General features: G+C 44.4%; 1 protein-coding gene across 2 annotated transcripts in view; it reads right to left on the bottom strand.

Moving 5' to 3' along the window:
- Positions 1 to 248: 248 nt before the first annotated feature.
- ANXA7 (annexin A7) overlaps positions 249 to 23,504 on the bottom strand; it is a 29,329-nt gene continuing 6,073 nt past the window's right edge. For both annotated transcript variants that reach the window (XM_006263963.4, XM_006263964.4), the window contains exons 3-13: positions 20,444 to 20,660; positions 19,122 to 19,229; positions 17,570 to 17,613; positions 9,243 to 9,345; positions 8,851 to 8,945; positions 6,037 to 6,150; positions 4,019 to 4,189; positions 3,562 to 3,732; positions 3,318 to 3,393; positions 1,561 to 1,673; positions 249 to 581 (exon numbers count right to left, since the gene is read on the bottom strand). In XM_006263963.4, coding sequence (XP_006264025.1) covers positions 459 to 581; positions 1,561 to 1,673; positions 3,318 to 3,393; positions 3,562 to 3,732; positions 4,019 to 4,189; positions 6,037 to 6,150; positions 8,851 to 8,945; positions 9,243 to 9,345; positions 17,570 to 17,613; positions 19,122 to 19,229; positions 20,444 to 20,660 — 1,335 coding nt within the window. In that variant the 3' untranslated portion in view covers positions 249 to 458. The remainder of the gene's footprint in view (positions 582 to 1,560; positions 1,674 to 3,317; positions 3,394 to 3,561; positions 3,733 to 4,018; positions 4,190 to 6,036; positions 6,151 to 8,850; positions 8,946 to 9,242; positions 9,346 to 17,569; positions 17,614 to 19,121; positions 19,230 to 20,443; positions 20,661 to 23,504) is intronic.

Genomic DNA, 23,504 nt, shown 5'->3' with positions numbered 1-23,504 from the left:
GCTTCATGTTTACTATGGTGATTCTACTTTTTAACCATTTTGATTGTCCAGGTCAAATGTATACAGGACCTTTGCCTTTACAGTGGAAGTGATTTTGTACTAACTGTTCTTGAGGGGAACTGTGGAGCAGAAATCAGATTTGTAGTTATTTTTCAATGGGTCAAAGACAACTGACACCTAAGGTAGTAGACATATACACATACATAAATATATATATATATATATATATACACACACACACACACACACACACACACACTTTTTTATATAATGTAAAGTACAATAGTATGTTTCCAACTAAAGGCAAGTGTATGTGCAAAATAAAAGCTTTAAAATCATTTATCATTAAGGCATATTTGGTATATAGCATGAAATCATTCCCATTGATACATGCAAGGGCAAGTGTGTTTCTCTGCTTTGCTATATAGGTTGTTAAGTTTGTTTAAAAAAAATAATTTCTATTGCCCAACTATTGCCAGCAGCAAACGCCTGTAGTCACCGCTTGTGTCACTTGCTATCATTGTTGCCAAAGTCTTCTGGTACAGCTGCGTAAACATCTGTTTGATCTGCACAAGATCAATCTGTGCCAAAAGAAATAAGGTGAGCACAAAATTACTTTTGACAAGTAAAAGCAATTCAGCTGATGTTATATATCAGTCAGGATAATTTCAGTAGTAGAGACAACCCATTTGCAATGAACCCAGTCAAAACTATAAGCAGACAGGCAAGAGGTTTTCTGTTTATTAAACTGTTATTTCAAAAGCAACAGAAACAATTCTGTCAAAGCTGCACTCAGCCTCCAGATCCTAGCAGAATCTGAGGAAGAATGTCACTGAGGCTTCTGTTACCAAGTTTCCTATAAAAGTGGCTGCTTGGGGTAACTTATCTCCATTCAAAGATTCTTTCCTAACTCCAAAGGTCTCCTTAATTAACCATTTTACACAGGACCTCCCCACACATATTCAGGTGGGCAAGTCATTTTGGAAGCAAAAGATGCATTCAGTGTGAAAGGGTGAATACACAAATGCTTGAAATTTTTTCAAAAGGGGAAGTTTCAGCTGGCCTGTTCTAAATATTGTGCATGAATGAGCTAAGAACTGTTCAAATGCAGCAAACCTACTCCTTCACCCAGGGTTAAAACTTTCCTTTTTTAGACAGGGTTCTAAACTGATGTCCACACCCTGAAAGAAAACTCTCCTGCCTTCCTCTCAGAGGATGAGAAATGCAAGAGGTTAAACGAATCTCCACTCCAGTTTGAGAATACTACTATGACACTTCATTTTACATGAGCCCCTTAATCCAGCTATTAACTTTGTAGCAGATGGGAGTCATGGATTCTAGGAGTCTAGTAACATCTCAGAGTGAGTTGAATATTTACAACCAGGCAAGTCCTGTTTCCAGTAAATGAACTTGATCTGCAAAGAGTTACATTTGCAATAAATAATTCACAAATGTAGAAGCAAAATAGAATTATAGATTGATTTCAGCTACAGGTAAAGTTGACATCAAAACCTTTAAACTCCATTCCTTTCTTGCTTGGAGAAGAAAAATGGTTCTTACCTCACTGCGGGTGACTATAATTCTGATGAGTGTAGAATCGTCTGTGCCCGCTCCTTTCATAGAATGGTAAAGTCTCTCAGCAAAAAAGGCTGGGCGATTTAGAGCACACTGCACTGCAAAACACATGCACAGTGTTAGTTCAGGTTCTGTATGCTGTTCATTAGGCAATATTTCATGATTTTTGCTAAAACACGTAATAGTAAATCCTGTCAAAAAAACATCTGATCAAGCAGTTGGCAGTTTAAAGCACTTAAATCCCAGGAGGATGGGAACAAAATGTTTACGGTCCCTTAAACGTGGCAACATTATATGCATGTAGGTAAGACCACAGCTCAGCTTCCATTGTTGGCTGCCCAACATTCTAGCATTATAAAAGCATACGCCTAAGTCTGTCTGTCTGTCTGTAACACTTTATTTGCACTCACAGAGCCACAAACCGACAGAGAGCAGATTTAGGTTGGACATCAGGAAGAACTTCTTTATAGTGAGGGTTGCCAGAATCTGGAATGGGCTTCCAAGGGAGGTGGTGCTCTCCCCTACCTTCGGGGGTCTTTAGGAAGAAACTGGACAAGCACCTGGCTAGGGTCATCTGACCCCAACGTTCTTTCCTGCTCAGGGCAGGGGGTCAGCCTCGATGATCTATTGAGGTCCCTTCTGACCCTAACAACTATGAGATGTGGGATGCAAAACTGAACATAGTACTCCAGGTGAGGCTTCACCAGTGGTGAACAGTGTGGGATAATCACTTCTCTTGATTTGCAAATTAGCCTCCTGTTAACAGAATCCAGTATGCTATTAGTTTTTTTCACAGGTGCACGCTGTTGACTGACATTCAGCCACTGTGACTCCCCACCCCTTCCTCCCTCCCAGGTCCTCATCTGCAGTACTGCAGCCTCCTCAGTCACTCCTCAGTCTGTATTTGTGCACGTGCTTTGTCCTGTCCCAAGTGAAGGACTCTGAATTCTCCTTATGAAATGTCATTAAATTGATTTAGTTCAATGCAACTGATTTAGCAATAACTTAGCTACATTTAATTTGGAGAAGATCAGTATCTACTTCAGGGGTAGGCAATGTTTTTTGGCCAGAGTGCCAAAAAACACCATAATGCCTACCTCGGAAGGTGCCGGAGTGCCAGTATGGCAGAAAAATAAAATGAGGGCAAGGGGTATGTGGCAGGATGCCCTGCTTGTGCCCCTTGCCCCCTACCCAAAGCCTCTGCCCCCCAGCCCTACTGCCCCTTGCCCCCCACCCAAAGTCCCTGCCCTGCAGCCCAGGCTGTGCAGCTGCCAGCAGCTACCCCGGCTCTGGGTAGCTGCTGGAGCCTGAGCTGCTCCAAGCAGGCCTTGGAGCATCCCAGAGACCGGGGCTGCCCTGCCCCCACGGCCCACTCTAAGGCACGCCTGCATGTGCCAGTGTGGAGCTGGTGCCGGAGCCCAGCACAGCTGTTTGGAGCCTCCCAGCTGCAGCTGCCCCAGCTCTGGAGAGCTGCTGCCAGGCGGGATCCCCGGCTGCTCACAGCAGGCAGCTGGGACACTGCAAGCCCTGCTCGGAGCAGCCCAGGCTCCATCACTGGCAGCAGGTGCCCGGAGCCAGCTGGCTGCCGCATGTCAAGCAAAATGGCCTCACATGCCACGCTCGGCATGTGTGCCAGGGGTTGCCGACCCCTGATCTATTTCATTGAAATCATGAAAGTTCATCTTTGAGTCAGAACTAGGTAACTTAGCCATTAATCCCTTCAAAAAATATATATCGCTTACAGATAGCCTTCAGACCACGTTCTACATTTCCAGAAAACTCCCGATCAATGCTGCTTAACAAATCACGATTAGCAATCTGCAAAGAAAAGGTAAAGGGGGTTTAATCTTTTACATGTGTTGTGGGAATGGAGCCAAATTCAACCCTGACAAATGTGGAACAAATCCATTTGTTGTCAGTGGAGTTTTGCCCATTTTTACCTCAGGGCTGAATTTGATTCAGAACCTTTAATTGAAGAGCTTCTACCTTAGCATATACTTCAGCTGTAGCTTTCAGTTGGGGAAAGCTTCTAGTTGCTAGAACCATGTTGAAGCAAGACTCATCAGTCCCAAGTTTCCCTTCACCAGCTTGGTAAAGACGTTGAGCATCCTCTTGAGCTTTTTGGTAGTCCACATTCTGATTCTCATCCCTGTTACCCTGCAGATGAAGATATTAAGTGTGGAATCAAATTATGTGCCTGCAGTGGATCACAGCACAGCAAGGTTTTCAAAGAGAAGGCCTTACATTCTACAGCTGAACAACTGTTAGAGCTCTGCTAGTTTCTTAGCAAAGCTGGTTAGAGAAACACACACATCTGCTCTCAGTCATACGTTGCTGGCCTACATAAACAGGTGAGGTCTGGAGCAAAGACTGCACCCCCAGATTTTGTTCTGTCCTAAAGGCACAGAATCCACGAGTCTTAACTCCTTTCCACATGGCTTACCTGGCACATAGATACAAGCAGTCGTTCAAAGTGTCCTGAGGTGTCTGCTCTGATATCCTTCTCGATGTCTCTTCCAAATTCTGTTTTGTAGCACCTGACTATGTCTCGAATTTCCTGGTTTGTTCTTGTACAGAGGATCTCAATCAGCACTCTCTCCTGAGTGCCTGCTCCCTAGAGGCAAAGAAAGAGCGTGTCATTGCACCAGAAGAACCATTTACCAGTTTGTGTGCAGTTATGAACACACCCGACAGCTAGCCAAATTTATACCATATTCTGAAGTTACTTTAGTGCAGTCTGTCTGTCTTCTGAAAGCTCTAAATCCTCTAGTCTCATCATTTTAAATTGAATCTTTTTTTTAGAAAAAACTACTGAGTCAGGAGTTTCTCAAAGAGCAGCATATGAATGACAATGAAGTAAGAGCACCAATGGTAGGCAACATGAAAGACTTAAAGGGAGAGAAAATATCTGAACTGACCTTTCCCTTCTTATGTGTGCTCAAGAGCAAGGTAAAGGCTTAAAAAGGCTGCCATGGAAACTACGCATGGGTCTTGATTTTTAGCTTCTTATTTATACATATACAAGTGACGTTACCACTCAATCTTAGACGTTGGGTATATGATTGTTTCTGCCCCCCTACTGTCTACTCAGTTGGCCTACGTGAGTGAAGATAGAGTCCATAATGTACTACCTACTGCACAAATAAGCCAGGAACTTTAAGGATAGGAGTAATGGTATCAGCATACAAATCTTTATTCTAACTGTTGTAACCAGCTCACTTGAGTCAAAATGGAATTTCTCAAACCGTCTACCTCACGTATCACTTCAGCAATTATACAAAATGCAATGCAAATATGCAGATCATTATTACATCTCTGGGAAGTTAGTCAAGAAAAAATGATACCTGCAAGTAACCTATATTGTAGTTTTAGTATGTTTAGTATTGTTGTTTTATTCACATAAAAATAATTGCGACTCAATCTAATATGTATCTTGTGATATAAAGGAAAAAATCATTTGCAACAGTAATTCTTTAGCACCAGTCATGATTTACTTTTATCATGTCAAAAACATGGCCATTGCCTGAAAAAGGCTTAAAATAGTAGATGCAAATGAATGAAAATAATATTAATTTCTTAGTATTCTAGGCAAGAAAGAGTTTAGACTTTCAGTTTTCAGAAAGTTAAGCAAACCGGATGCAGTTTTCAGTGCAGTCCATCTTTTAACTTCCCTATTATGTCAAGATGTTTTAGTAAAGAAGCGTTGGCAAGAGAAATAATCCAAAAGGAGTAAAAGGGTGACAGCTGACTCCCTGTGATAAAATTTAAGTTGCCTTGACTCATCTTTAATTACCATCACATGGAAATTCTGCAGCTACTTTAGATTTGCTTGGTTTCCGCAGGCCTGACTCACTGTAAGGTTTCTAAAGAAACCATCCCATTAAGAGTTTGGATGTTGTAGAAAAAGTTTCCAAAAACTCTGGAAGTCACATTCTCAAGTGTTTCTGACACCTTTTTTTTTTTTCCTTCTGGCCTTGTTCATAAGAGAGGTAAACCTTCAGTTGTTGATATTGGCACACTAGAAATCAGTTAAAGGGCATAGTAAGGTAGTTCTTCAGTTTTAATAGCTTTGTCATATAACACAGGATCTACAGTAAAAGCTGCGTTATCTGGCACTTTACAAGCCAGTGTGCTCTATTAACCGGCATGCCAGCTTGTAAAGTAAAGGTGAAACTGGAAGTGCCCAGCATGACACTTCTGGTTTCACCGAGCCCCTATGACCCAGGGCAAAGCAGCCTGTGCTACCAAGCCCCCACAATAACAGTTTTTTTCCCCTTTCTCTTCTGCCCTCCTCCCTGTCCCTCGCAGCAGAAGGGGCGGCGGTACACCGGGCATGGCAGGAGAGGCGGCCTCTCAGCTAACCGGCATGTTTTGTTATCCAGCACCCCCGATTCCCCATGGGTACCGGATAACAAAGTTTTTGCTGTAATTTAAGATAAGTTATTCATGATAAAACTGTACCTTCATTGCATGATATAAACTCCAGGCATCATAATATGTACTCGGCATGAACAAAGCTAAAATCAATTCTTCCACATTTCCACTTAGTTCAGATTTCAGGTCTTTAATTAAATCCTGTCCAATTACAAAAAGAAAGATGAGATTACAAATACAAAGGTGTAACGTGAAAAAGGTCAGAGGTCCAGATTACTGTGGGTATTGGTGTAGGTTAGTATTAAAACAATTGCAGCTTTTATACTGTTAGGGTGCCTTTACACATGCTCCGGGGTAAAGGGGGAGGGGTACATTTTAACGAGCAGTTTTCCAGAGCTGCTTGAATTGAAACACTGCAGCAACTCATGAATTTAAGATCCCATGTTTCAAAATGGCTGTGGAGATGCTTTAATGCTCATTCAATGAGCTTTTGTTAAAGCACCCCCACAGCCATTTTTGAAACGCAGGACACTGAATGCACAAGACGCTACAACATCCTAATTAGAATGCTCCAACAGACTCGATTAATAGAGTCTGCCCCAATGCAGTCTAACGAGAAGGTGTCAGAGCATGGAGATAGGTACCTTTAGAGTTTGCAGAATTTCAGCCCAGAATGGCAGAAATCTTATGAAAGGAGCTGATTTTGTGACAGGATTGTGACATCAGCTGTTCCTTTGAAATTCTTGATCCAGAATTCAGGTACAAACTTTCCCCCCACCAAATGCAAAATGGGGATGGATTAGCAGTTCTACTTTTGGCCAATTTAGTTGTATTGTTAGGAATTCACTAAAAGGTAGAGTTGAGGTGATTCTGTCCAAAACTGCAATACAAATCCCTCCAAGCCACCCTTCTGCTGAAATCCTTCAGAGGCCCAGTTTCAGGAAGTGTTCTCATACTTAACAGGATTGTACCCCTCAAAATTCAGCTGAAGCCATTTTCCTTTACAACACGGCTAAGAGAGCAGAAGGTAGGGTACCCCCACTTCGTTAGCCTAGTAGTCAGAGCACTGGCCAACAGAATGGGAGATGTGTGTTTGAGCCCCCTCGTGCTGAGAGAACCGAATATAAACCTCCTGCCCCTTACAGTATACTAACAACCAAACTGTAGGCTAGCCTGAGTATGACTACTTTCCACCCATCTTGTAAAAGCTGTGCTCATGCTAAGAATGCAAGATTCACAGGAGTGAGTAAAAAAGGAGCATGAGTATGGCCTACTGGGCCATTCCACTGAGAGGGGAAAGACCTGAGTTCTGGTCTCCAATGACAGCTTAGGCATTTTACCTGAAACAATCACTGTAATTAAACCAGAACTCCAGCTCTGCATTAACACCACCTTTAACAGACTGTCCACAAACAGCTCCTGAAATTCTTACCTGGAGCAAGGCTTACTTCAGTGATAACTTGGCCTAAGGAACTTAGAAAAGGCACCAGCCCATCCTAGCTGCATTTCAATAGTTTCATGACATATTTTGCAGACTTTTGTTGTATTTTTCCCCTATTATTTTCAGATCTTTTCCCCAATTAGGATTAAAATACAGATCGATTTTAATTATCTGCAAGGATTTGTGATCACTCCCATTTAAGGGTAGTTTGAATTGGAGTATTTTCTGCCCTTTAAAACATTTATAAAAATATAGGAAGCTATTGTTGTTTGGTCATGACTGCTTGAAGAAGTCCTATCAACTGTCAGAGGTATTTACCTGGAGCTACTGACAGAGCAAGAACATAGGTAACTATATACAATACCTTTAAAAAAAGATACGGAAGTCAGGTACATTCTGCCTGGGACTAAAAAACAAATGCAGAAAATGTGGTTTCATAGAGTTTCCTGGCACATATTCATTTAGTGGCATGATAGGATCTCAACCCTGATCCCAACAAAAACACCTCTTACCATGCTATACATGTGGGGTGGGATGCACATTTTTGGGATAAGGGATCAGATCCCAATCATGCCATTACTACTTGCCAGTGCAGGGAGAGCCCAGAATCATGATCCCAGGCTCTCCTAGCACCAGCAAGTTAAAAGCCGAGTGCCCGCAGTGTGGTGTAAACTTGTCCTAGCCCCAGGATTGTACCCGGGGCAGGTGGAGACTCTGGTGCAGTCCCAGAGCCCCATGTACCAGGATGTCAATGCCTGGCATGCTGCCCAGCTGCACATTTTTATTTATTTGTTAAGTCCTGGCACACTGGGGCCCTGGAATCCAGAAGTTCCCCAAAGCAAGGGTCCCCATGATTCAGGGGTGTCAGAAAAAACTGGTCCATGCAGCTGTGCTTCATACTTGGTTTTTCAGGGGGACCCCAAAATCAGGGAACTTCTCCCCAATCCTAGGGTTCCTGTGGCCAGGATGTGTCAAGTGCCTTGCTTCACTGCTGTCTGAGAACTAGAGCACAGGGCAGTCAACCTGCTGTGTTGTAGGGAGTTCTGTGGCTTCCCATGACCTGGCACCTCAACCCAGCTAATGAGCTCCCTTTAACTCAGCACCCTAAAAACAGTGAGGTGCAGTCCTATGCAGAGCTGCACTGCAACACTGTCAGCCTGCAGTCTCAGAGGAGCTGCCAACCAAGCCGCAACATGCAGGCTGCATGGTGGGGACCCTGCCACATGTTCAATTCAAGGCACAATGGAAACCAGCCACAAAAATAATGCACATTTTTGTGGCTGGTTTCCCTGTTTTGTCACATTACTAACTGCCTGAACATGTGTCCAGGTTACCGTTTGTAATTAACAGGTTAATCACATCTTAAATACAACATTTGCAAGGGGCCAGTTATTGTGTTGCTACTTAATTTTGTTTTCTTTTTAACTGATTCAAACAGTGGCCAGTGAACAAAAACATACCTTGCCATACATGGTTTTGAAAGCTGCCTTGATTTTCTGCCTTTGATCGCTGGAGCGGTGAGCCACGACATCAATGATAGCTTTCTCATCCGTTCCTAGGAAACAAAAAGTAATTTTATGAGAAAACATAAATATTATCCTACAAAATGCTTTGTTTCACTCTCTGGATATAGTGCATATTTACAGAAATGTATTGACAAATAATACATGAGCTTAAATGGTAAAATTTTCAAAAGCAGCTAAATGCTTTAAGCTAAAGGCACTTCTGAAAATAAGACTTAGAATCCTTTGGGAAAAACAGGTATCCTATATCTATACAACGAGAAGAAAAGGAAAATGCTTCTTGACTCGGTATCCCTGTACACTTAAAATCTGTACCAATCTTTGTTTACCAAATCCCTTCATGGCTTTGCGCAGTATTTCTGCATCTTTCCCAGCATCAAAGTTCGGAGCAGCTTGAATTGTGCCTTGGTAACTCTGAGTCATTGCTGCCGGCTGGAAAGAGAGAGTTGGGCGTTACCAGCCAACAGAAACAAGACAAAGTACAAGTAGTGTTAAACTCTACAGTTGGTCCTCATTGATAGGTTGCCAAGGATTCAGCCAGTCTGTATTCCTGAACACCCCTCAGCATGGTAGGAAATGAGCCTTTAATAGATAGCACAAAACATGCTGCCAATCTCCCGGCAGCATTTTAGGTATGGCACTTTTTTTTTTGAAGACACTGGGCTTTCCAAATGCAGAATATGCAGAGGACTGGAGACAGAGAACTGCCATGTGGTACAAAGACAAAGTTTTGCTCCCCTCTTCTACAAGGCAATTTCTAAAGCAGGCCACCAGGAGGGACATCCTTTTACAAACACATACTTCATGGAGTTGGACACTGTGCCAGGGATTATGCAGATGTTGAGTAGAAAGAAATCCACCTCTCAGGCCATGTCCTGCATTGGCTATGGCAACAGGTACTTCTTTGGAAGCATTAAGAGCCTTCAGTCCACCATCCCTAGTCCCAGTTTGCCCCAAGGCACCCTGGTTATCCAAATGAAGCTGTATCTATAACACATATACACATTTTGCAGGGTCTGCAAGTGCCATTCGGAAACAAAAAAGCAATTTCATAGTTTCATAGTTGGTAGGGTCGGAAGGGACCTGAGCAGATCATCAAGTCTGACCCCGTGCCATGGCAGGAAAGAGTACTGGGGTCAAATGACCCTGGCAAGGTGTTTGTCTAGCCTCCTCTTAAAGACCCCCAGGGTAGGAGCCAGCACCACTTCTCTTGGAAGTTGGTTCCAGATCCTAGCCACCCTGACAGTGAAGTAGCGCCTCCTGATGTCTAGTCTGAACCTACCCCCTGCCAGCTTGTGACTGTTATTTCTAGTCACTCCTAATAGCGCTCGGGGGAACAGGGACTCCCCCAATGCCTGCTGATCCCCTCTGACTAGTTTGTAAACGGCCACTAGATCCCCTCTCAGCCTTCTCTTGTGGAGGCTGAACAGGTTCAGGTCCCTTAACCTCTCCTCGTAGTGCCTGCCCTGCTGCCCCCGATCATGTAGGTGGCCTTCCTCTGGACCCTCTCCATGTTGTCCACATCCCTCCTGAAGTGCAGCGCCCAGAACTGGACACAGTACTCCAACTGCGGCATGACCAGTGCCTCATAGAGGGGGAGGATCACCTTCCTGGACCTGCCTCAGATGCATCTGTGGATGCATGACAAGGTACCGTTGGCCTTCCTGACGGCTTCCCCACACTGTCGGTCCATGCTGATTTTGGCATCAGTAATGACTCCAAGATCCTTTTCTGCCTCTGCACTGACGAGAAGGGAGTTCCCCAGCCTATAGGTCTGCTGCTGGTTCTTCCCCCCCACCAGATGCAGTACCTTGCACTTGTCAGTGTTGAAACCCATCCTGTTCTCATCCGCCCGCCCCTGTAACCTGTCTAGGTCTGATTGCAGTCTATTCCTCCCTTCTAGCATGTCCACTTCCCCCCCACATCTTAGTGTCGTCTGCAAATTTGAAGTGGGGGTGCTTTTTACCCCCTCGTCCAAGTCACTGATGAAGATGTTGAACAGTGCAGGCCTGAGGACCGAGCCCTGGGGGACCCCACTGCCCACATCCCTCCAGGTCGAATAAGACCCATCCACCACCACTCTCTGGGTGCGGCCCTCCAGCCGGTTAGTGACCCATTTGACTGTGTAGGTGTCGACACCACAGTCCCCTAGTTTTTTAATGAGAATGGGGTGAGAGACAGTGTTGAAGGCCTTCCTAAAGTCCAGAAAGACTACGTCCACTGCGTCTAAGGATTTTGTGACCTGGTCATAGAAGGCCACCAGGTTGGTCTGACAGGACCTGCCTCTAATGAACCCATGTTGGTTGCCCCTAAGCATAATCTCCCCTGCTGGCCCCTCACGGACATGCACCAGGATAATTCTCTCAAAAAGCTTCCCAAGGACCGAGGTAAGACTAACAGGCCTATAATTTCATCTGTCCCATTGTATTTGGGCACCGCTGCTTTGGGAGCTCAGGAGATGTTTGCACCAAAGGAAGATCAGTGCCTCTTGGGGCATACTGGCAAGAGATCAAAGACGGGCCTTCTGTTCTTGGATCTCAAGTGGAAAAATTCTCATGCAAATACTCAGTATAATAAAACTGGCGAAGCCTGATGTACAGAACGAGGCAAGCAAAAAGATATTGCATGTTCATCTCATTCAGTGTCATGGAAAAAAGTGCTAAATTACAATTTACTAAGAATGAAGGAACAACAACCACTCAACACCTTTCTACAATACACCAGAAAATATACCAATTGCATTGCCTGGAACAAATACAGACAACAATACCAGGGAGTGACCAGGAGACATGGCGACCCATGCTGTTAAGGAACCTCAAGTACACGTACAGAACTGGTTTGGCCTTTCCGTTTACTACGCAATGCTAAATGCTCTGCAGGATATTCTTTAAGCTTTCTAGGGAGTTTGTGCCAATGTAAACCACCTTTTATAAAGCAGTAACTTCAATGCATTGGTCCTCTGCATACCCACAATCTGGAAACAGGAATAGGCACCTGTATTGGTCACATGTAACAATACCCTATTATAAAAAATCAGCATCTATTTGTGGTCCAATTGTATAATACACAATTTGTATAACATATTATATAGGTGACTAAACCTCCTTAGTAAATCCTCTAAGTATGCAGTTAAAATGAACCAGACAAAATTTACTCATTGGCAAAGGCCTTCTAACTACACCCATGATACTCAAGTACATAAAACTGATGAAGAGAAGCAGACAGATGGACATGTGCATCTACTGGGGACAGAGATGAGAGGTCTCTGCCTCACATGTGCCAAGGCAGCAGACCCCTCCGCTCCTCTGCATATGCTGTGGAAGGGGTGTGCTTACTAGATCCATACTTCCATAGATTCAGTGCTGGAACCCCTACATAGGGAAGAGTGCAGAGGCTCTGGTCTTATTTAACCCAGAGCCCTGAACAATAGCTAGCCTTTGTGGGGTAGATTGCTATCATATCCCCTTCAAACCTATTTGCAAACTAATAGTTGCATGAGGCTCATCCCTATGTTTATAGAGAAATCAAGAATGGCATTTGTCATGCTGGCTTTGCTCTTGCCTTAATCTTTCTTCCAAAATACCGGCTAGTAGACCCACATTAAGGTTTCATTGATCACCATCTCCCTTTTAATATTTGTAAATTCTAAAAGATTTCTTGAACTTGTTGATTTTGTCCACTCTTCCAACTTCCTGAGAACAGAAGTTTATGATAAATTGTTGGGCAGAGCTTTCTATACAGCTGAGCAAGCAGGGTACAGGGAAAACTGGATTTAGCATGACATGTTGTCAGTTTGCATACAATCTTATTAACACGCATAAAATATTTGTCCTCTGACCAATAATATATAGACTGCAAAATTGAGTCTGGAAACCCAAAAATGTATCTGGTTGAGTCTTCATCTTAAAACATGGACATATGATATTTATTCCAAGTGAGCCATCATGCTGCAGCAACTTACAACTTTCACTTCCAGCTCAGAAACTTTGTCTGCTAAGTGAAAAGTCAGAGAGAAGCCAATGTACAGAAAAAACCCTGAAGGTGTAATCACCATCCTTTGATTTCCTCCATACTACACTATGGGTATATTTTCAATTAGTGTTTTCCCATGCTGTTCTGTATAACCCCTCAGGGCACAGATTAAGAAATAGTCCTTGCACTGTTTTCATATTGCTGGCAAGTCATCTTTCTGCTTAAAACCAGTAAACTTGTGTGTAGATCCACAATGAACTACACAGTGCTGTAGACCCTTCAATACAAAAATATGTGGGTTTAAAAACAAATGCTTACTGTATCAAGAGGCAGCAAAAAAAAAGTCTTGTATGGGTTTTTCATACAAACACGGAAAGAAAGGTTCAATTAATCAGACTTAAAAAAAAAAAATACTTCCAAGCTGCACCTTCAATCTAACAAGGTTGAGAGCCACTGTCTTAGACATGCATTTGATTTGTTTTTAGAGGAAGTTAATTGGAAAGGATACAAATGTATGCTACATAATTATTCAGGATTTAGATAACATGCCTTACAGTAGACTTAGATTATGCATTTTAAATGCAATAATATCATGTTAGACTGTGATAGTCAGCTATATAAGTTCCTATGTGAAGGGGACATTCCTAATAGGACAGAATTTTTAAATCTGACAAACATAAAACAGAATACAATTGGAATACAAAGTGAAATATAATGTGCAAATTTTAAGTTAAGAAAATGAAACCCTAGAGCTAAACAAAGAATGTAGTGAATTGTCTCTTATTCCCTAAGTTTTAAAATCTAGATTGGATGGCTTTTTTCCCTCTTAAAGAATGGGTTCTAGCTCAACTAAAAGCAATGCAATGAAATTTAATCACCTGTATGGGGCAGGGCACCTTTGGTGCCTGCCACTTTAAGGGCCTGAGCAGGCAGCAGAGCAGCCTGCAGGAGACTGCACTGCCAATCAGGAGAGTCACACGGCCAGCAAGAGGCTGCCTGATTGGAAGGAGGGCCTAGCTGCTAGGGAATAAGAGCAGGCCCTGAGTAATACAGCCAACAGTTGCTGCAAGGAGCTGAAAGAACAACATCACCTGGCCAGAGCTACTGCTCGCAGAACACCGGGAGGTAAAGGACAGGAACTATGGGGATGGAGAAGGTTCCTGGTCCTGGGGAATGACCTAAAACAGGGGTTTTCAGCCTTTTAAAATAAGTGTCCCCCTTCTGACTCAGTTTCAGCTTCTGTATCCCTTATTGTTTGCTTGCATTTAAAGGGGGTGCAGATTGAGGCCCCCGTAGCACAGGAGGGAGTGGGGCTGGGGCAGGTGCTACACAGCCAGGGTGGGGCACAGGATGGAGCCACAACCGGCTTGTCCAGGGGCAGCAGAAGTGGCTCCTGCTGGTATGCACACCCTTGGAGGGCATGGGGTGGGTGTGTGCCCCCTAATCTGTAGGGGGGGCTGCCCCAGCAGTGGTGGAGGGAGTGGGCCTAGGGCAAGGGCTGCACAGCTTGGGGAGGGTGGGAGTGGCTCCTGCTGCTAATGTGCACCCCCTGGCTGCACATGCCCCCAGATCTGTGTGGTGCAGGGCGGGCTGTGGCTGCCCCTGTGGTGTGGGAGGGAGTGGGGCTGGGGCAGGTGCTGCACAGCCACAGCAGGACACAGGACAGAACTGCAAGTGGGTGGGGGAGGAGAGGTTAGCTCCCACCACTATGTGCACCCTAGGAGGGCATGGGGAAGCATGTGCCTGTGGGGCAGGGCAGACTGCCCCAGTGGTGGGGGAGGGAGCAGAGCAGGGGCTGTGCAGCTGGGGCAGGGTGCGAGACAGACAGGTGCTGGGGGGCAGCTTCTGCTGCTATGCGCACCTCCCTGCATGCAGCTCAGTCCCATGCCCTGTCTTGGCTGCACAGCCCCTGCCCCAGCCCCAGCCCCACTCCCTCCCCCACTGCTGGGGCAGTCTGCCCCACCCCATGTGGATCAGGGGGCACATGACCCCCCCCCACGCCCTCCTGGGGTGTGCGTAGTGGTGGGAGACACTCCCAGCCCCTTCTCATGCCCTCAAAACAAGCCACTCACCGCTCCATCCCACACCCTGTCCTGATTATGCAGCACCTGCCCCAGCCTCACTCCCTCCTGCACTCTGCAGGGGCTTCAATTTGTCCCCCCCCTTAAAAACAAGAAAAAAAATATAAGGGGTATAGGAGCTGAAACTGAGTCAGATATGGGACACTTACCATGGGGGCCTATGGGAGTGAGGTTAAGAGAGGGAGGGGGGCAGGGCCAGGTGCTGCACAGGAGGGCACCGGGTGGGCTGCACCAGGCTCTTGCTGGTAGGTGCTGGGCTGGGCTGTACTCAGTGGGCAGCAGTGGTGCTGAAGGGGCTATGGGAGGGGCTGCAGCCACTCCAGAATTCACTGTAGCCCCACCAACTCCTCTCCAGCACCGCTACCACCCATTCCAGTGCAGCATGGCCCAGATGCTACTGGGAAGAGCCTGGTGCTGCCCTGGCTGCAGCCTGCTCTGACCTGCAGGCACATGACCCCCATATTCTCCCAGGGTGCACATAGCAGTAGTGCTGGGAGATGGGGGCTGAACAGGGTGGGGAGGAAGGGAGAGCTCAAACATGGCAGCTGCCACCACCAGCTGTTGGCTGAGGGCAGTGGCCTGGCAGCCAATCAGGAGAGGGGGTTGAGGAGCAGGGAGGTGCTGCTATGTGCTGTGGGGCTGGTGGGACCTGGTGCACCCCTTCCCCAGGTAAGAAGCAAACGTGCTGGGGAAGATGCTGCTGCCCTGCCCTGGGGCAAGCTCAGTCTCCACCTACATGTATCCATGAAGACCTTTCTAAGTACCCCTGGAGGTACGTGTACCCCTGGTCGACAACCCTTGACCTTAAACTACATCCTGCTGGCATAAGATGGTGTAGTGGGCCTGCTTGTGGCAGGGCAGCTTTCAAGAAATGCCACACCTGTGCCTCCCCAGTGAAGGGCAAGTATGGGGTGCCAAAAAGCCTCAGCCCCTGCTGCCTTGTAGGTACCCCATGGAGGGGAAAGGCTAGGGGAGCACACCCTGACATAAAAGCACAGGGGCCCAGGCCCACTGAGTGGGCCCTGGGTAAGGGTCTACATATGTCAGCAGACACCTGAGGCCTGAGTGGGCCATAGGCTGAGAGCAGCGTCCAGGCAGAGCTGCGGACACCTGAGGTCTGTGTGGTGTAATGCCCTGTTGCCCCAGTGAGGGGGTGGAGTAGTGGCTGGCAGCCATGTAGAGTAGGGTCTTAGGGGCCTGAAGGATTGCACATGGGCTGGAGGTGGAGGTGAGGCCCAGGCATATCTGAGGAAACCTGAGCCCAAGTTGGGCCAGAGGTTGAGTGCGGCCCTGTTAAGAGACCAGGGGAGCAATAGTGAATTTTGGATGCCATCTGCAAGGCATGGGACACAGTAAAGGGGAGGTTCAGAACCATGTATAATGCCTTTGGCATCTGGGTATAAAATGGGCAGCCTCCTGCATGGTTACACTTGGTATCATTACATCCATTTGTGGCAAGCAAGGCAGGGCAGACTGCCCTAGACAGGATGGCAGGCTGGCATTGTACCCAGCCCTGAGATGGCCCTCTGTCACACTGTAGTGATGGCCCTCTGTCACACTGTAGTATGCTGAAAGTCAAGTTAAATTACTAGTATAGTTTCTTCTTCTGTTCTTAATCTGAACACTGCTGCTCCTGTTGTTCAGGGGTTCCTTTATATATTAGTTTGATGCAGAATTTACAGCCAAATAAGAAAATTGCTTAACTGTCTAGGCTTTGTTACTCTTTTCTAAATATTGTAGTGTTACTTAATACAATACAAGATCATCCATTAAGCAATGTTGTGCCCTTGTCCTCATTTGTCAAGTTTGTGCTCACATCCTGTTTTGTAAATTCTTTGGGACAGGGTTGACCTTGGTTCAAATAAGTAATAAACACCAGAAAACAAATTATTGAAAAACATTTTAAGAAGCTTTGAGTGTCTGTATGGTGGCAAAATGCCATACTGGACTGGAAGGGAAGTCATTGATCAGTAAATAAACAATGTTTGCTACTATTGGAAGAGCCAGCTACTATGAAGATTTGGCTTGCAGTTTGATTCCTCCAGACCAAAAAGACGGACAACATGACTCAGCAGACAAACACCAAACTTCATACTTATTTTTTCAAGTTATACACTTAATTGCTGGCATGACTGTGACATTTTAGAGAAGAATATCTGTGATTTCAAATAAGTGGGTTTTTTTGTTTTGCATTCTACTAAAAAACAGATCCTGGTCCCAGATGCAGTGACTGTATCTGTACATCCAAGACAAAGGCCCAACATGGCATTCAAAAACAGCACTATGCATGCTGGAAAAGTAGTAGCATTCATACACAACTGGCCAGGCCAGGTTCTCATCTAGAGTATTTGACTTTATAGCACAGTATTATCTCACAGCAGTTCTTCCCCTGACAGTTGCACAACACATGAAGTTTTGTTACTTGTATGTCCACCTATGGAATTGTTGCTAAACCCTAATCATCCTTCAAGTTGCCCCCATACTATTATAAAACAAAGTTGTGTTTTACACTGCTACCCCCCAAACATAGAGTTTTCGTGATAGAAAGAGTGGCTATTATAATAAAAACTAAGCAGCTCCACTAAAGAAAGTACAGCACATACCTGACTAGGCACTGGAGAAGGCACTTGTCCACTGGGGTATCCTCCTTTAAAGCAAAATTTAAGAATAAGGGAAAAAGGGGAAAAAAATAACCCAAACTGAGCTAATCTATTCCAATGTAACATACTCTTCTTTCATATCTCCTTGCAGATCCATAAACCTCTTTTTTTCATATATAAAAATTGTTTACAATAGTCAGCAACCTATAACTCAACAGTACCCTGGGGAGTGACTGACAGCAGATAGCACACCATGGGAAGGCTTAGGTCCATGCGATAGTATGGCAACACCAAGGAGCGCTAAGCAAGTTGAGTGATGCTTGCGGCACCTCTCCTCTCAACCCTACTCTCTTGTGACCAAAGTTGTGGCAGAATGAACTCTCTATTCCAGGGGCAAAATTGTTTGGCCTCCAGGGGCCCAATATAGATGCATCTCTGGCAGTTTGATAAACAGTGGTGGCATTAACCCTCGTGGGTGCCTAAGTCACTACATCAGCTCAGTGAGCCACAGGGGTCAATGCTACCATTGCTTTCCCTGCCACCGCAAAATGAGTCCCCAAGAGGGATCTGCACTTGAGAAGTCTTTGGCAAGGTGAGTGGGGTTCGGGGCTGGGTTCACAGCCACGGTGTCAGCTTGTGAAGTCGTGGGGATTAACACCATGACTGCCAAATTCCTGACCCTGCATGTTGGATGACTTTGCTCTGTGGACTGTGTGTTTGACACCCCTGCTCTAGTCTGACAGTAAAAACATTCTAATTGCCACTACTGGTTATGAACAGCAAGTTACTTTAAAATGTTTTACATATGTAAAGTCATGCACTAACAATTCATTAATAAAAAGTAGAACTAAAATAATCTGATTTCACATACAAAAGCATTGACAATTAAAAAAACAATGTATTTACTTTTTATACAGGAGCTATGAAAAACAGACCCTCATAGATGTGCTCTAACTTTCTTCTAAGTGCTGCTCCCAAGCAAATTCAGGGACACCTGTTTTGGCTGGAAGCTGAAAATCCTTATGATGTCCTTTACACACGTTCATTATTTGCATTCAGCATGCGACCTTTACATTTACAGACTGTCACACTTCCTTTCTGTTTTTCCTTGCTAACTGGTTCTCAATTCAGTGTGGGCACAGAAATGTACTGCCATTTGTGAACAATGCATATATCTATGTGCTACATGGAAGCTTCTCCATGTAAGCACAGATCACTACTGTACTCTTGTTTCCACAGTTCTGTTCAGCAGTCTACATTTTCAAGAAGCAAAAGTGCTAAAAACACTGCATGGTGATACCTTGAAACTGAAAAGTATGCCCTTCCTGATGCAAGTAATATTTATTTACGTATGGGTTCTTGGTCAGTCTATCATTGGTCTTGCCAATTAGCAGGTGACACTGTCCAGCATACAAACTGCAGTAGTTAAGTACAAGAGGGAGCCAAGGGCAAAATTTCAGTCTTTTAACTTGGAATGAGTTGGTTTGACTTTTTTAAGCCGACTAGGACAGACAGACTTCCTCTCCCCCACTCCCCTGCCCAAACACCCACATACCTGGTATCTGTGCTGGTCCACCACCTCCATAACTTTGGACTGGTGGTTGAGGATAGCCACCAAAGCCAGACCCAGCAGCGGGGACACCAAATCCAGGTCCTGTAGGAACTAGACAGAAAGAAAAAGGCAAGGATGGACATTTTCTGGTCACTTAAATATGAACTGGTTCCTAATAAAAACAAATAGGATGTTGTGCATCACTGATGTCACAAAAAAAACCTTGAGAGAATCTCTAATGAAGCAATACACAGAATGACTATGCTACACTGTGCCTCATTGTTTCAGAATAAGAATGAGTGGAAGAGGAGCATAATTAGTCTAACATTATGGTCTGTCCCTCTTGGATTTACTTTCATCTTACCTTTCATATAACCACCTCTAGAAAGAATTTGTGCACCTTGGGGGTTAGAATTTTTTTTTAGCTAAAGTATAATGAGGAAACAAATTTGACAGGGGAGAGGTTGGCTCTGGAGGCAAACAGCAGGAAACAAAGAAGGGAAAATATCAGCACAAGCCATGAGGACAAGAAATGCAGTAACAAGCTAGTGCCCACTGCCAGAGAATGAATTGCTTTTTTTAATGACATACAGGTATTGTACGCTCCTTTCTGCTATCTGTAGTGCGTAGGACCTTGACATTACAAAACTTCTGAATGCAAAATGCCAACTATATAGCTCCTTTTTTTAACAAAGCACTGGAAAAACTAATCTTTATATAGTGCCCTTAACAGGAACTCGCAACATTTCACATGCATTAAATCAAGCTCAGGACCACACAACTGTACTTGCTTACCCCTTATCTGAAATAGGGGCACAGAGCTTCAGTGATGACACTGAGACAGCGCATAGAGACTTGCTTGCAGCACCCAGGTATAGCAGGGTCTTAGGCATTATCTTCCATCTCATCCATCCTGTTGCAGAGGTCTTTCCCCAGTAACCTCCAGGGCCAGACTGACTGCCCTGGCATAGGTCCAGGGCTTAAATGCCTCTTTAAGCCCTGCCCCTTACTGGTCAGGTGGCTTCCCCCCAGCTACTTTCAGGGGTTTCTCCTTAGGGTCTGACAGCTGATCTCCTCAGCAGCTGGCATGTATTCAGCTGCCTAAGCTCTATCTGCTGCCACTTCTCTACTTCAAGTAACAGAAGCCCTAGGCTACCTGTTACAGGGACCCTTAGTCTTTTGCATTCTATCAGCATACCCAGCTCTCCTGAATGCCAGTCCCTTGGACTAACAGTGGACAAAGCTTCCTTTTCTTTTCTGTACCTTCTGAACTAAATACAGCCTTAGAGTAGCAATAATCTGTAAGGAATATTCTTGATTATTACCTCCAGGATATGATGGCATCCCTCCAGGTTGCGGAGCTCCAGGATAGCCTCCAGGGGCCGGGTATCCACCTGGTGCAGGGTATCCTGCTACCCCTGGGAATCCACTGCTTGGTGGTGCTCCAGGGTATGCACCGCCTCCCATGGGCGGGAACGCTCCAGGAACAGCTGGATAGGGATACTGACCAGCAGGTGGATAAGCAGATTCTTGTCCTGTGGGCTGAACAGAAACACAAAGCATATATTGGCTGCTAGAGAACCACACTAGAATCTCAAATCTGTCTCAAGTTACCAAAAATATCTCCATCCGATTGCCAGTAAGGTCTGACTGACTTAAAATCACAAAAGTTCAGAGGCATAAAAAAATATGCCCCAACAAGCCAGCTTTAACTCTCAGCAAGTTTTAAACAAGAAAACTGACAATCACAGCACGAAATGCATTTCCTTCCCAAGATGCAAGTGTGACCTGTAACAGTGTAATATCAAGACAATGAAAGGCTTGAAATAACCACTTTCAAAATAGACTGGAAAGACCAGAGTCTCTGAGGGGAGTTCCTCTGGTTTGAAAGCCTAATCTCTCAAAAGCATCAGAGAACTATTGAAACAACAATCCCTGACTAAATGGATTGTTTTGGCTCACTGTAACTTGCTTGCAGGCAGGTACTCCCAAGCTACTCTGTAAACACGGCCCATGCATTATGTATGGGTCAAATTCATATCTTTCTGGGGTTTGGTTTCATTAACCTGGAGGTTAACAGAGCTACATTGTTCCATTCAGATCTCTTCTTCAGGATCTGCTTCCCCAAAGTACCCACAAAGCTCACACCCCAGATTCTTCCACCCTCCCTCAAAGAACCACTTCATTTCTACTTTAATCGGCTAAAAGAATCCAGTGGGGGCAGATTCGAAACAGGACTTGTGCACCTGACATCTGCCTAAGGCCAAAGTTGTGATCCTAAAAACCAAACTCAGCTGCCAGTTAACCCTAGAGATACTGAACCACCATAACACCCCACTGTTCTTCAACATTAAAGATCTTCAGGCATCTGAAGTTTTGGTTCTGTATATGCCCAAGAATGCCTCAGTTTCATGGAGGAAGCAGAATCTCAGAATGGAGGGAGGTGTCTGGAGAGGAGCATGTTTTGAGAAACACTCCTGTCCTCTGCATTTCCTAAAGGTTCTAGCATCACCTATTCTGTGGCTATGGCCCAGGGCTGGGCAGCTCCAAGCTCAGTGCTGGTTGTTCTGAAGCCTAGTCTGAAGTGCTTAACTCTCCTGCCCTATAGCGTTCTGGATTCTACTCCAGGGTTCAGGTACCTGAGGAATGCATCTAATATGGCACAATGCAATACTGTGCAGATGTACCCAAGCTAATATGCATATCAGAAACACCAAAACCACGTCTACACTGCTTCTGATACTAGAACTAGCTTATTCCCAGCTAGCTCAGGTACATACATGGCACTACACTGTTCCATGTAGATGTACCTTGAAAACCTAATATATACACTACAGTTAATTTTTAAAAATTTTTAAATTTTTTAAATCATTTTTTAAACTTAGCAAAAGCAATAAGTCAACAATAGACAACCTGCAGCATTAAAAAATGAAGAATTTTCAGTTAATATAATGAAACCATGCTTGTTTTTGTGAAATTAGCCTTTCAGAACAAAAGTCGGTGTTTTTGTTCACAAAAAACAAAGGTTTTGAAATGGACAGTGCTCATGAAGACCTTAATTACAGCCAACCACACATTAGGTTCCATTAGAATTGTTAGGAACTATTCAGAATATATTGGCAGAGTGCTTTTTATAAATGATAAACGTAGCTGGTTTTTTGTGCACAAGACTTGAGCATGTAGCATGTGAATTGTGCTTATTACCCGACAATTCTCAAAGTAGCTTAGATATCCAACTGAGGTTATCTATCCACAGTCATCTATGCTTATTTCTGCTGGACCAACAGGTCTGGGAACTTTTGATAAATAAAGACCACGTAACACTCAAGGCAGCAGTGTTAATCTGTTTCTTGTACTAGCATGAACTATATTTTAGAAGAGGGTTAAATAATTACTGATATCAGCATAACAGTTACTGAATTCAAGACTATCATATCATAGTATCATAGCAGCTAGGGTCAGGAGGGACCTGAACAGATCATCTAGCCTGACTCCCTGCCACTGGTTGGTTTGACAAGTTTACTGATCAGCATATGTAAAAGCACTTCATCTGTGGCATAATCTAAAATTGATTCACCCATACTGAATATTTTTAGAATAAGTGGTAAACACAGGCAAAATCTCTGTAGTTAACATGGTTATGCCATGCACCTTCTTCTTCCCTAGCTTCCTGTCTTTTTGCTACTGATTTCAAAGCATTTAAATCCTATAGACAGGTCACTAGGAATTTCCCATTTGCCACACTATGCCACATGACATCACTATAACTGAAAGATCAGAGAAAAGGTATTTTTTCTTTTCCAACTATTTGGGCATAGTCAATTTCACTAGTCCCCGTCTGTAAAATTCTCTCTCACAGAAAATAATTTTTATTTTATTTTAAATGATCAAGTATAATTGACAAGAATAGGTAGAAAATGCAATGGCAAATGTAATACCTGAAATTTGTCTTAACACTCAAGTTGAACCTCCTAGGTTCTATTTGTGAAACAGAGGCTGCTTGATGACATTTAAAAAAACAACAACACACACAACAAAAAAACCCCAGTGCTTTAATTTAAACTCGGCACATTCCTATACCAAGCTCCACACTGATGTCTGTAAAGATCGGGCCTTAGTGATTTAGCAGGGCTTTTTGGGCACTTTTATCCAATAGATCAAATCAGCTTTTAGCTAAAGTGCCAAAAAAGCCCTACTGAAGCACCCAATCTACAGATGCTGCAGAGACAGGGTGAAGTAACATGCTGCTTCTTCCAGTAAAGCATGGTTTTGGGGGGGTGGGGTTAAGTCTGCAAGCAGCCAGAGATTTGATCTGAAAGTGTTCTGCTACTGCTTCCACTTGCTGGTTCAAGGAAAGGGCTCCCAGTAGGACTCTCAACTTTTTAT

The sequence above is a fragment of the Alligator mississippiensis genome, chromosome 6, assembly GCF_030867095.1.
Source record: "Alligator mississippiensis isolate rAllMis1 chromosome 6, rAllMis1, whole genome shotgun sequence".
NCBI lineage: Eukaryota > Metazoa > Chordata > Crocodylia > Alligatoridae > Alligator > Alligator mississippiensis.
This window is presented reverse-complemented; position numbering and strand designations above follow the sequence as displayed.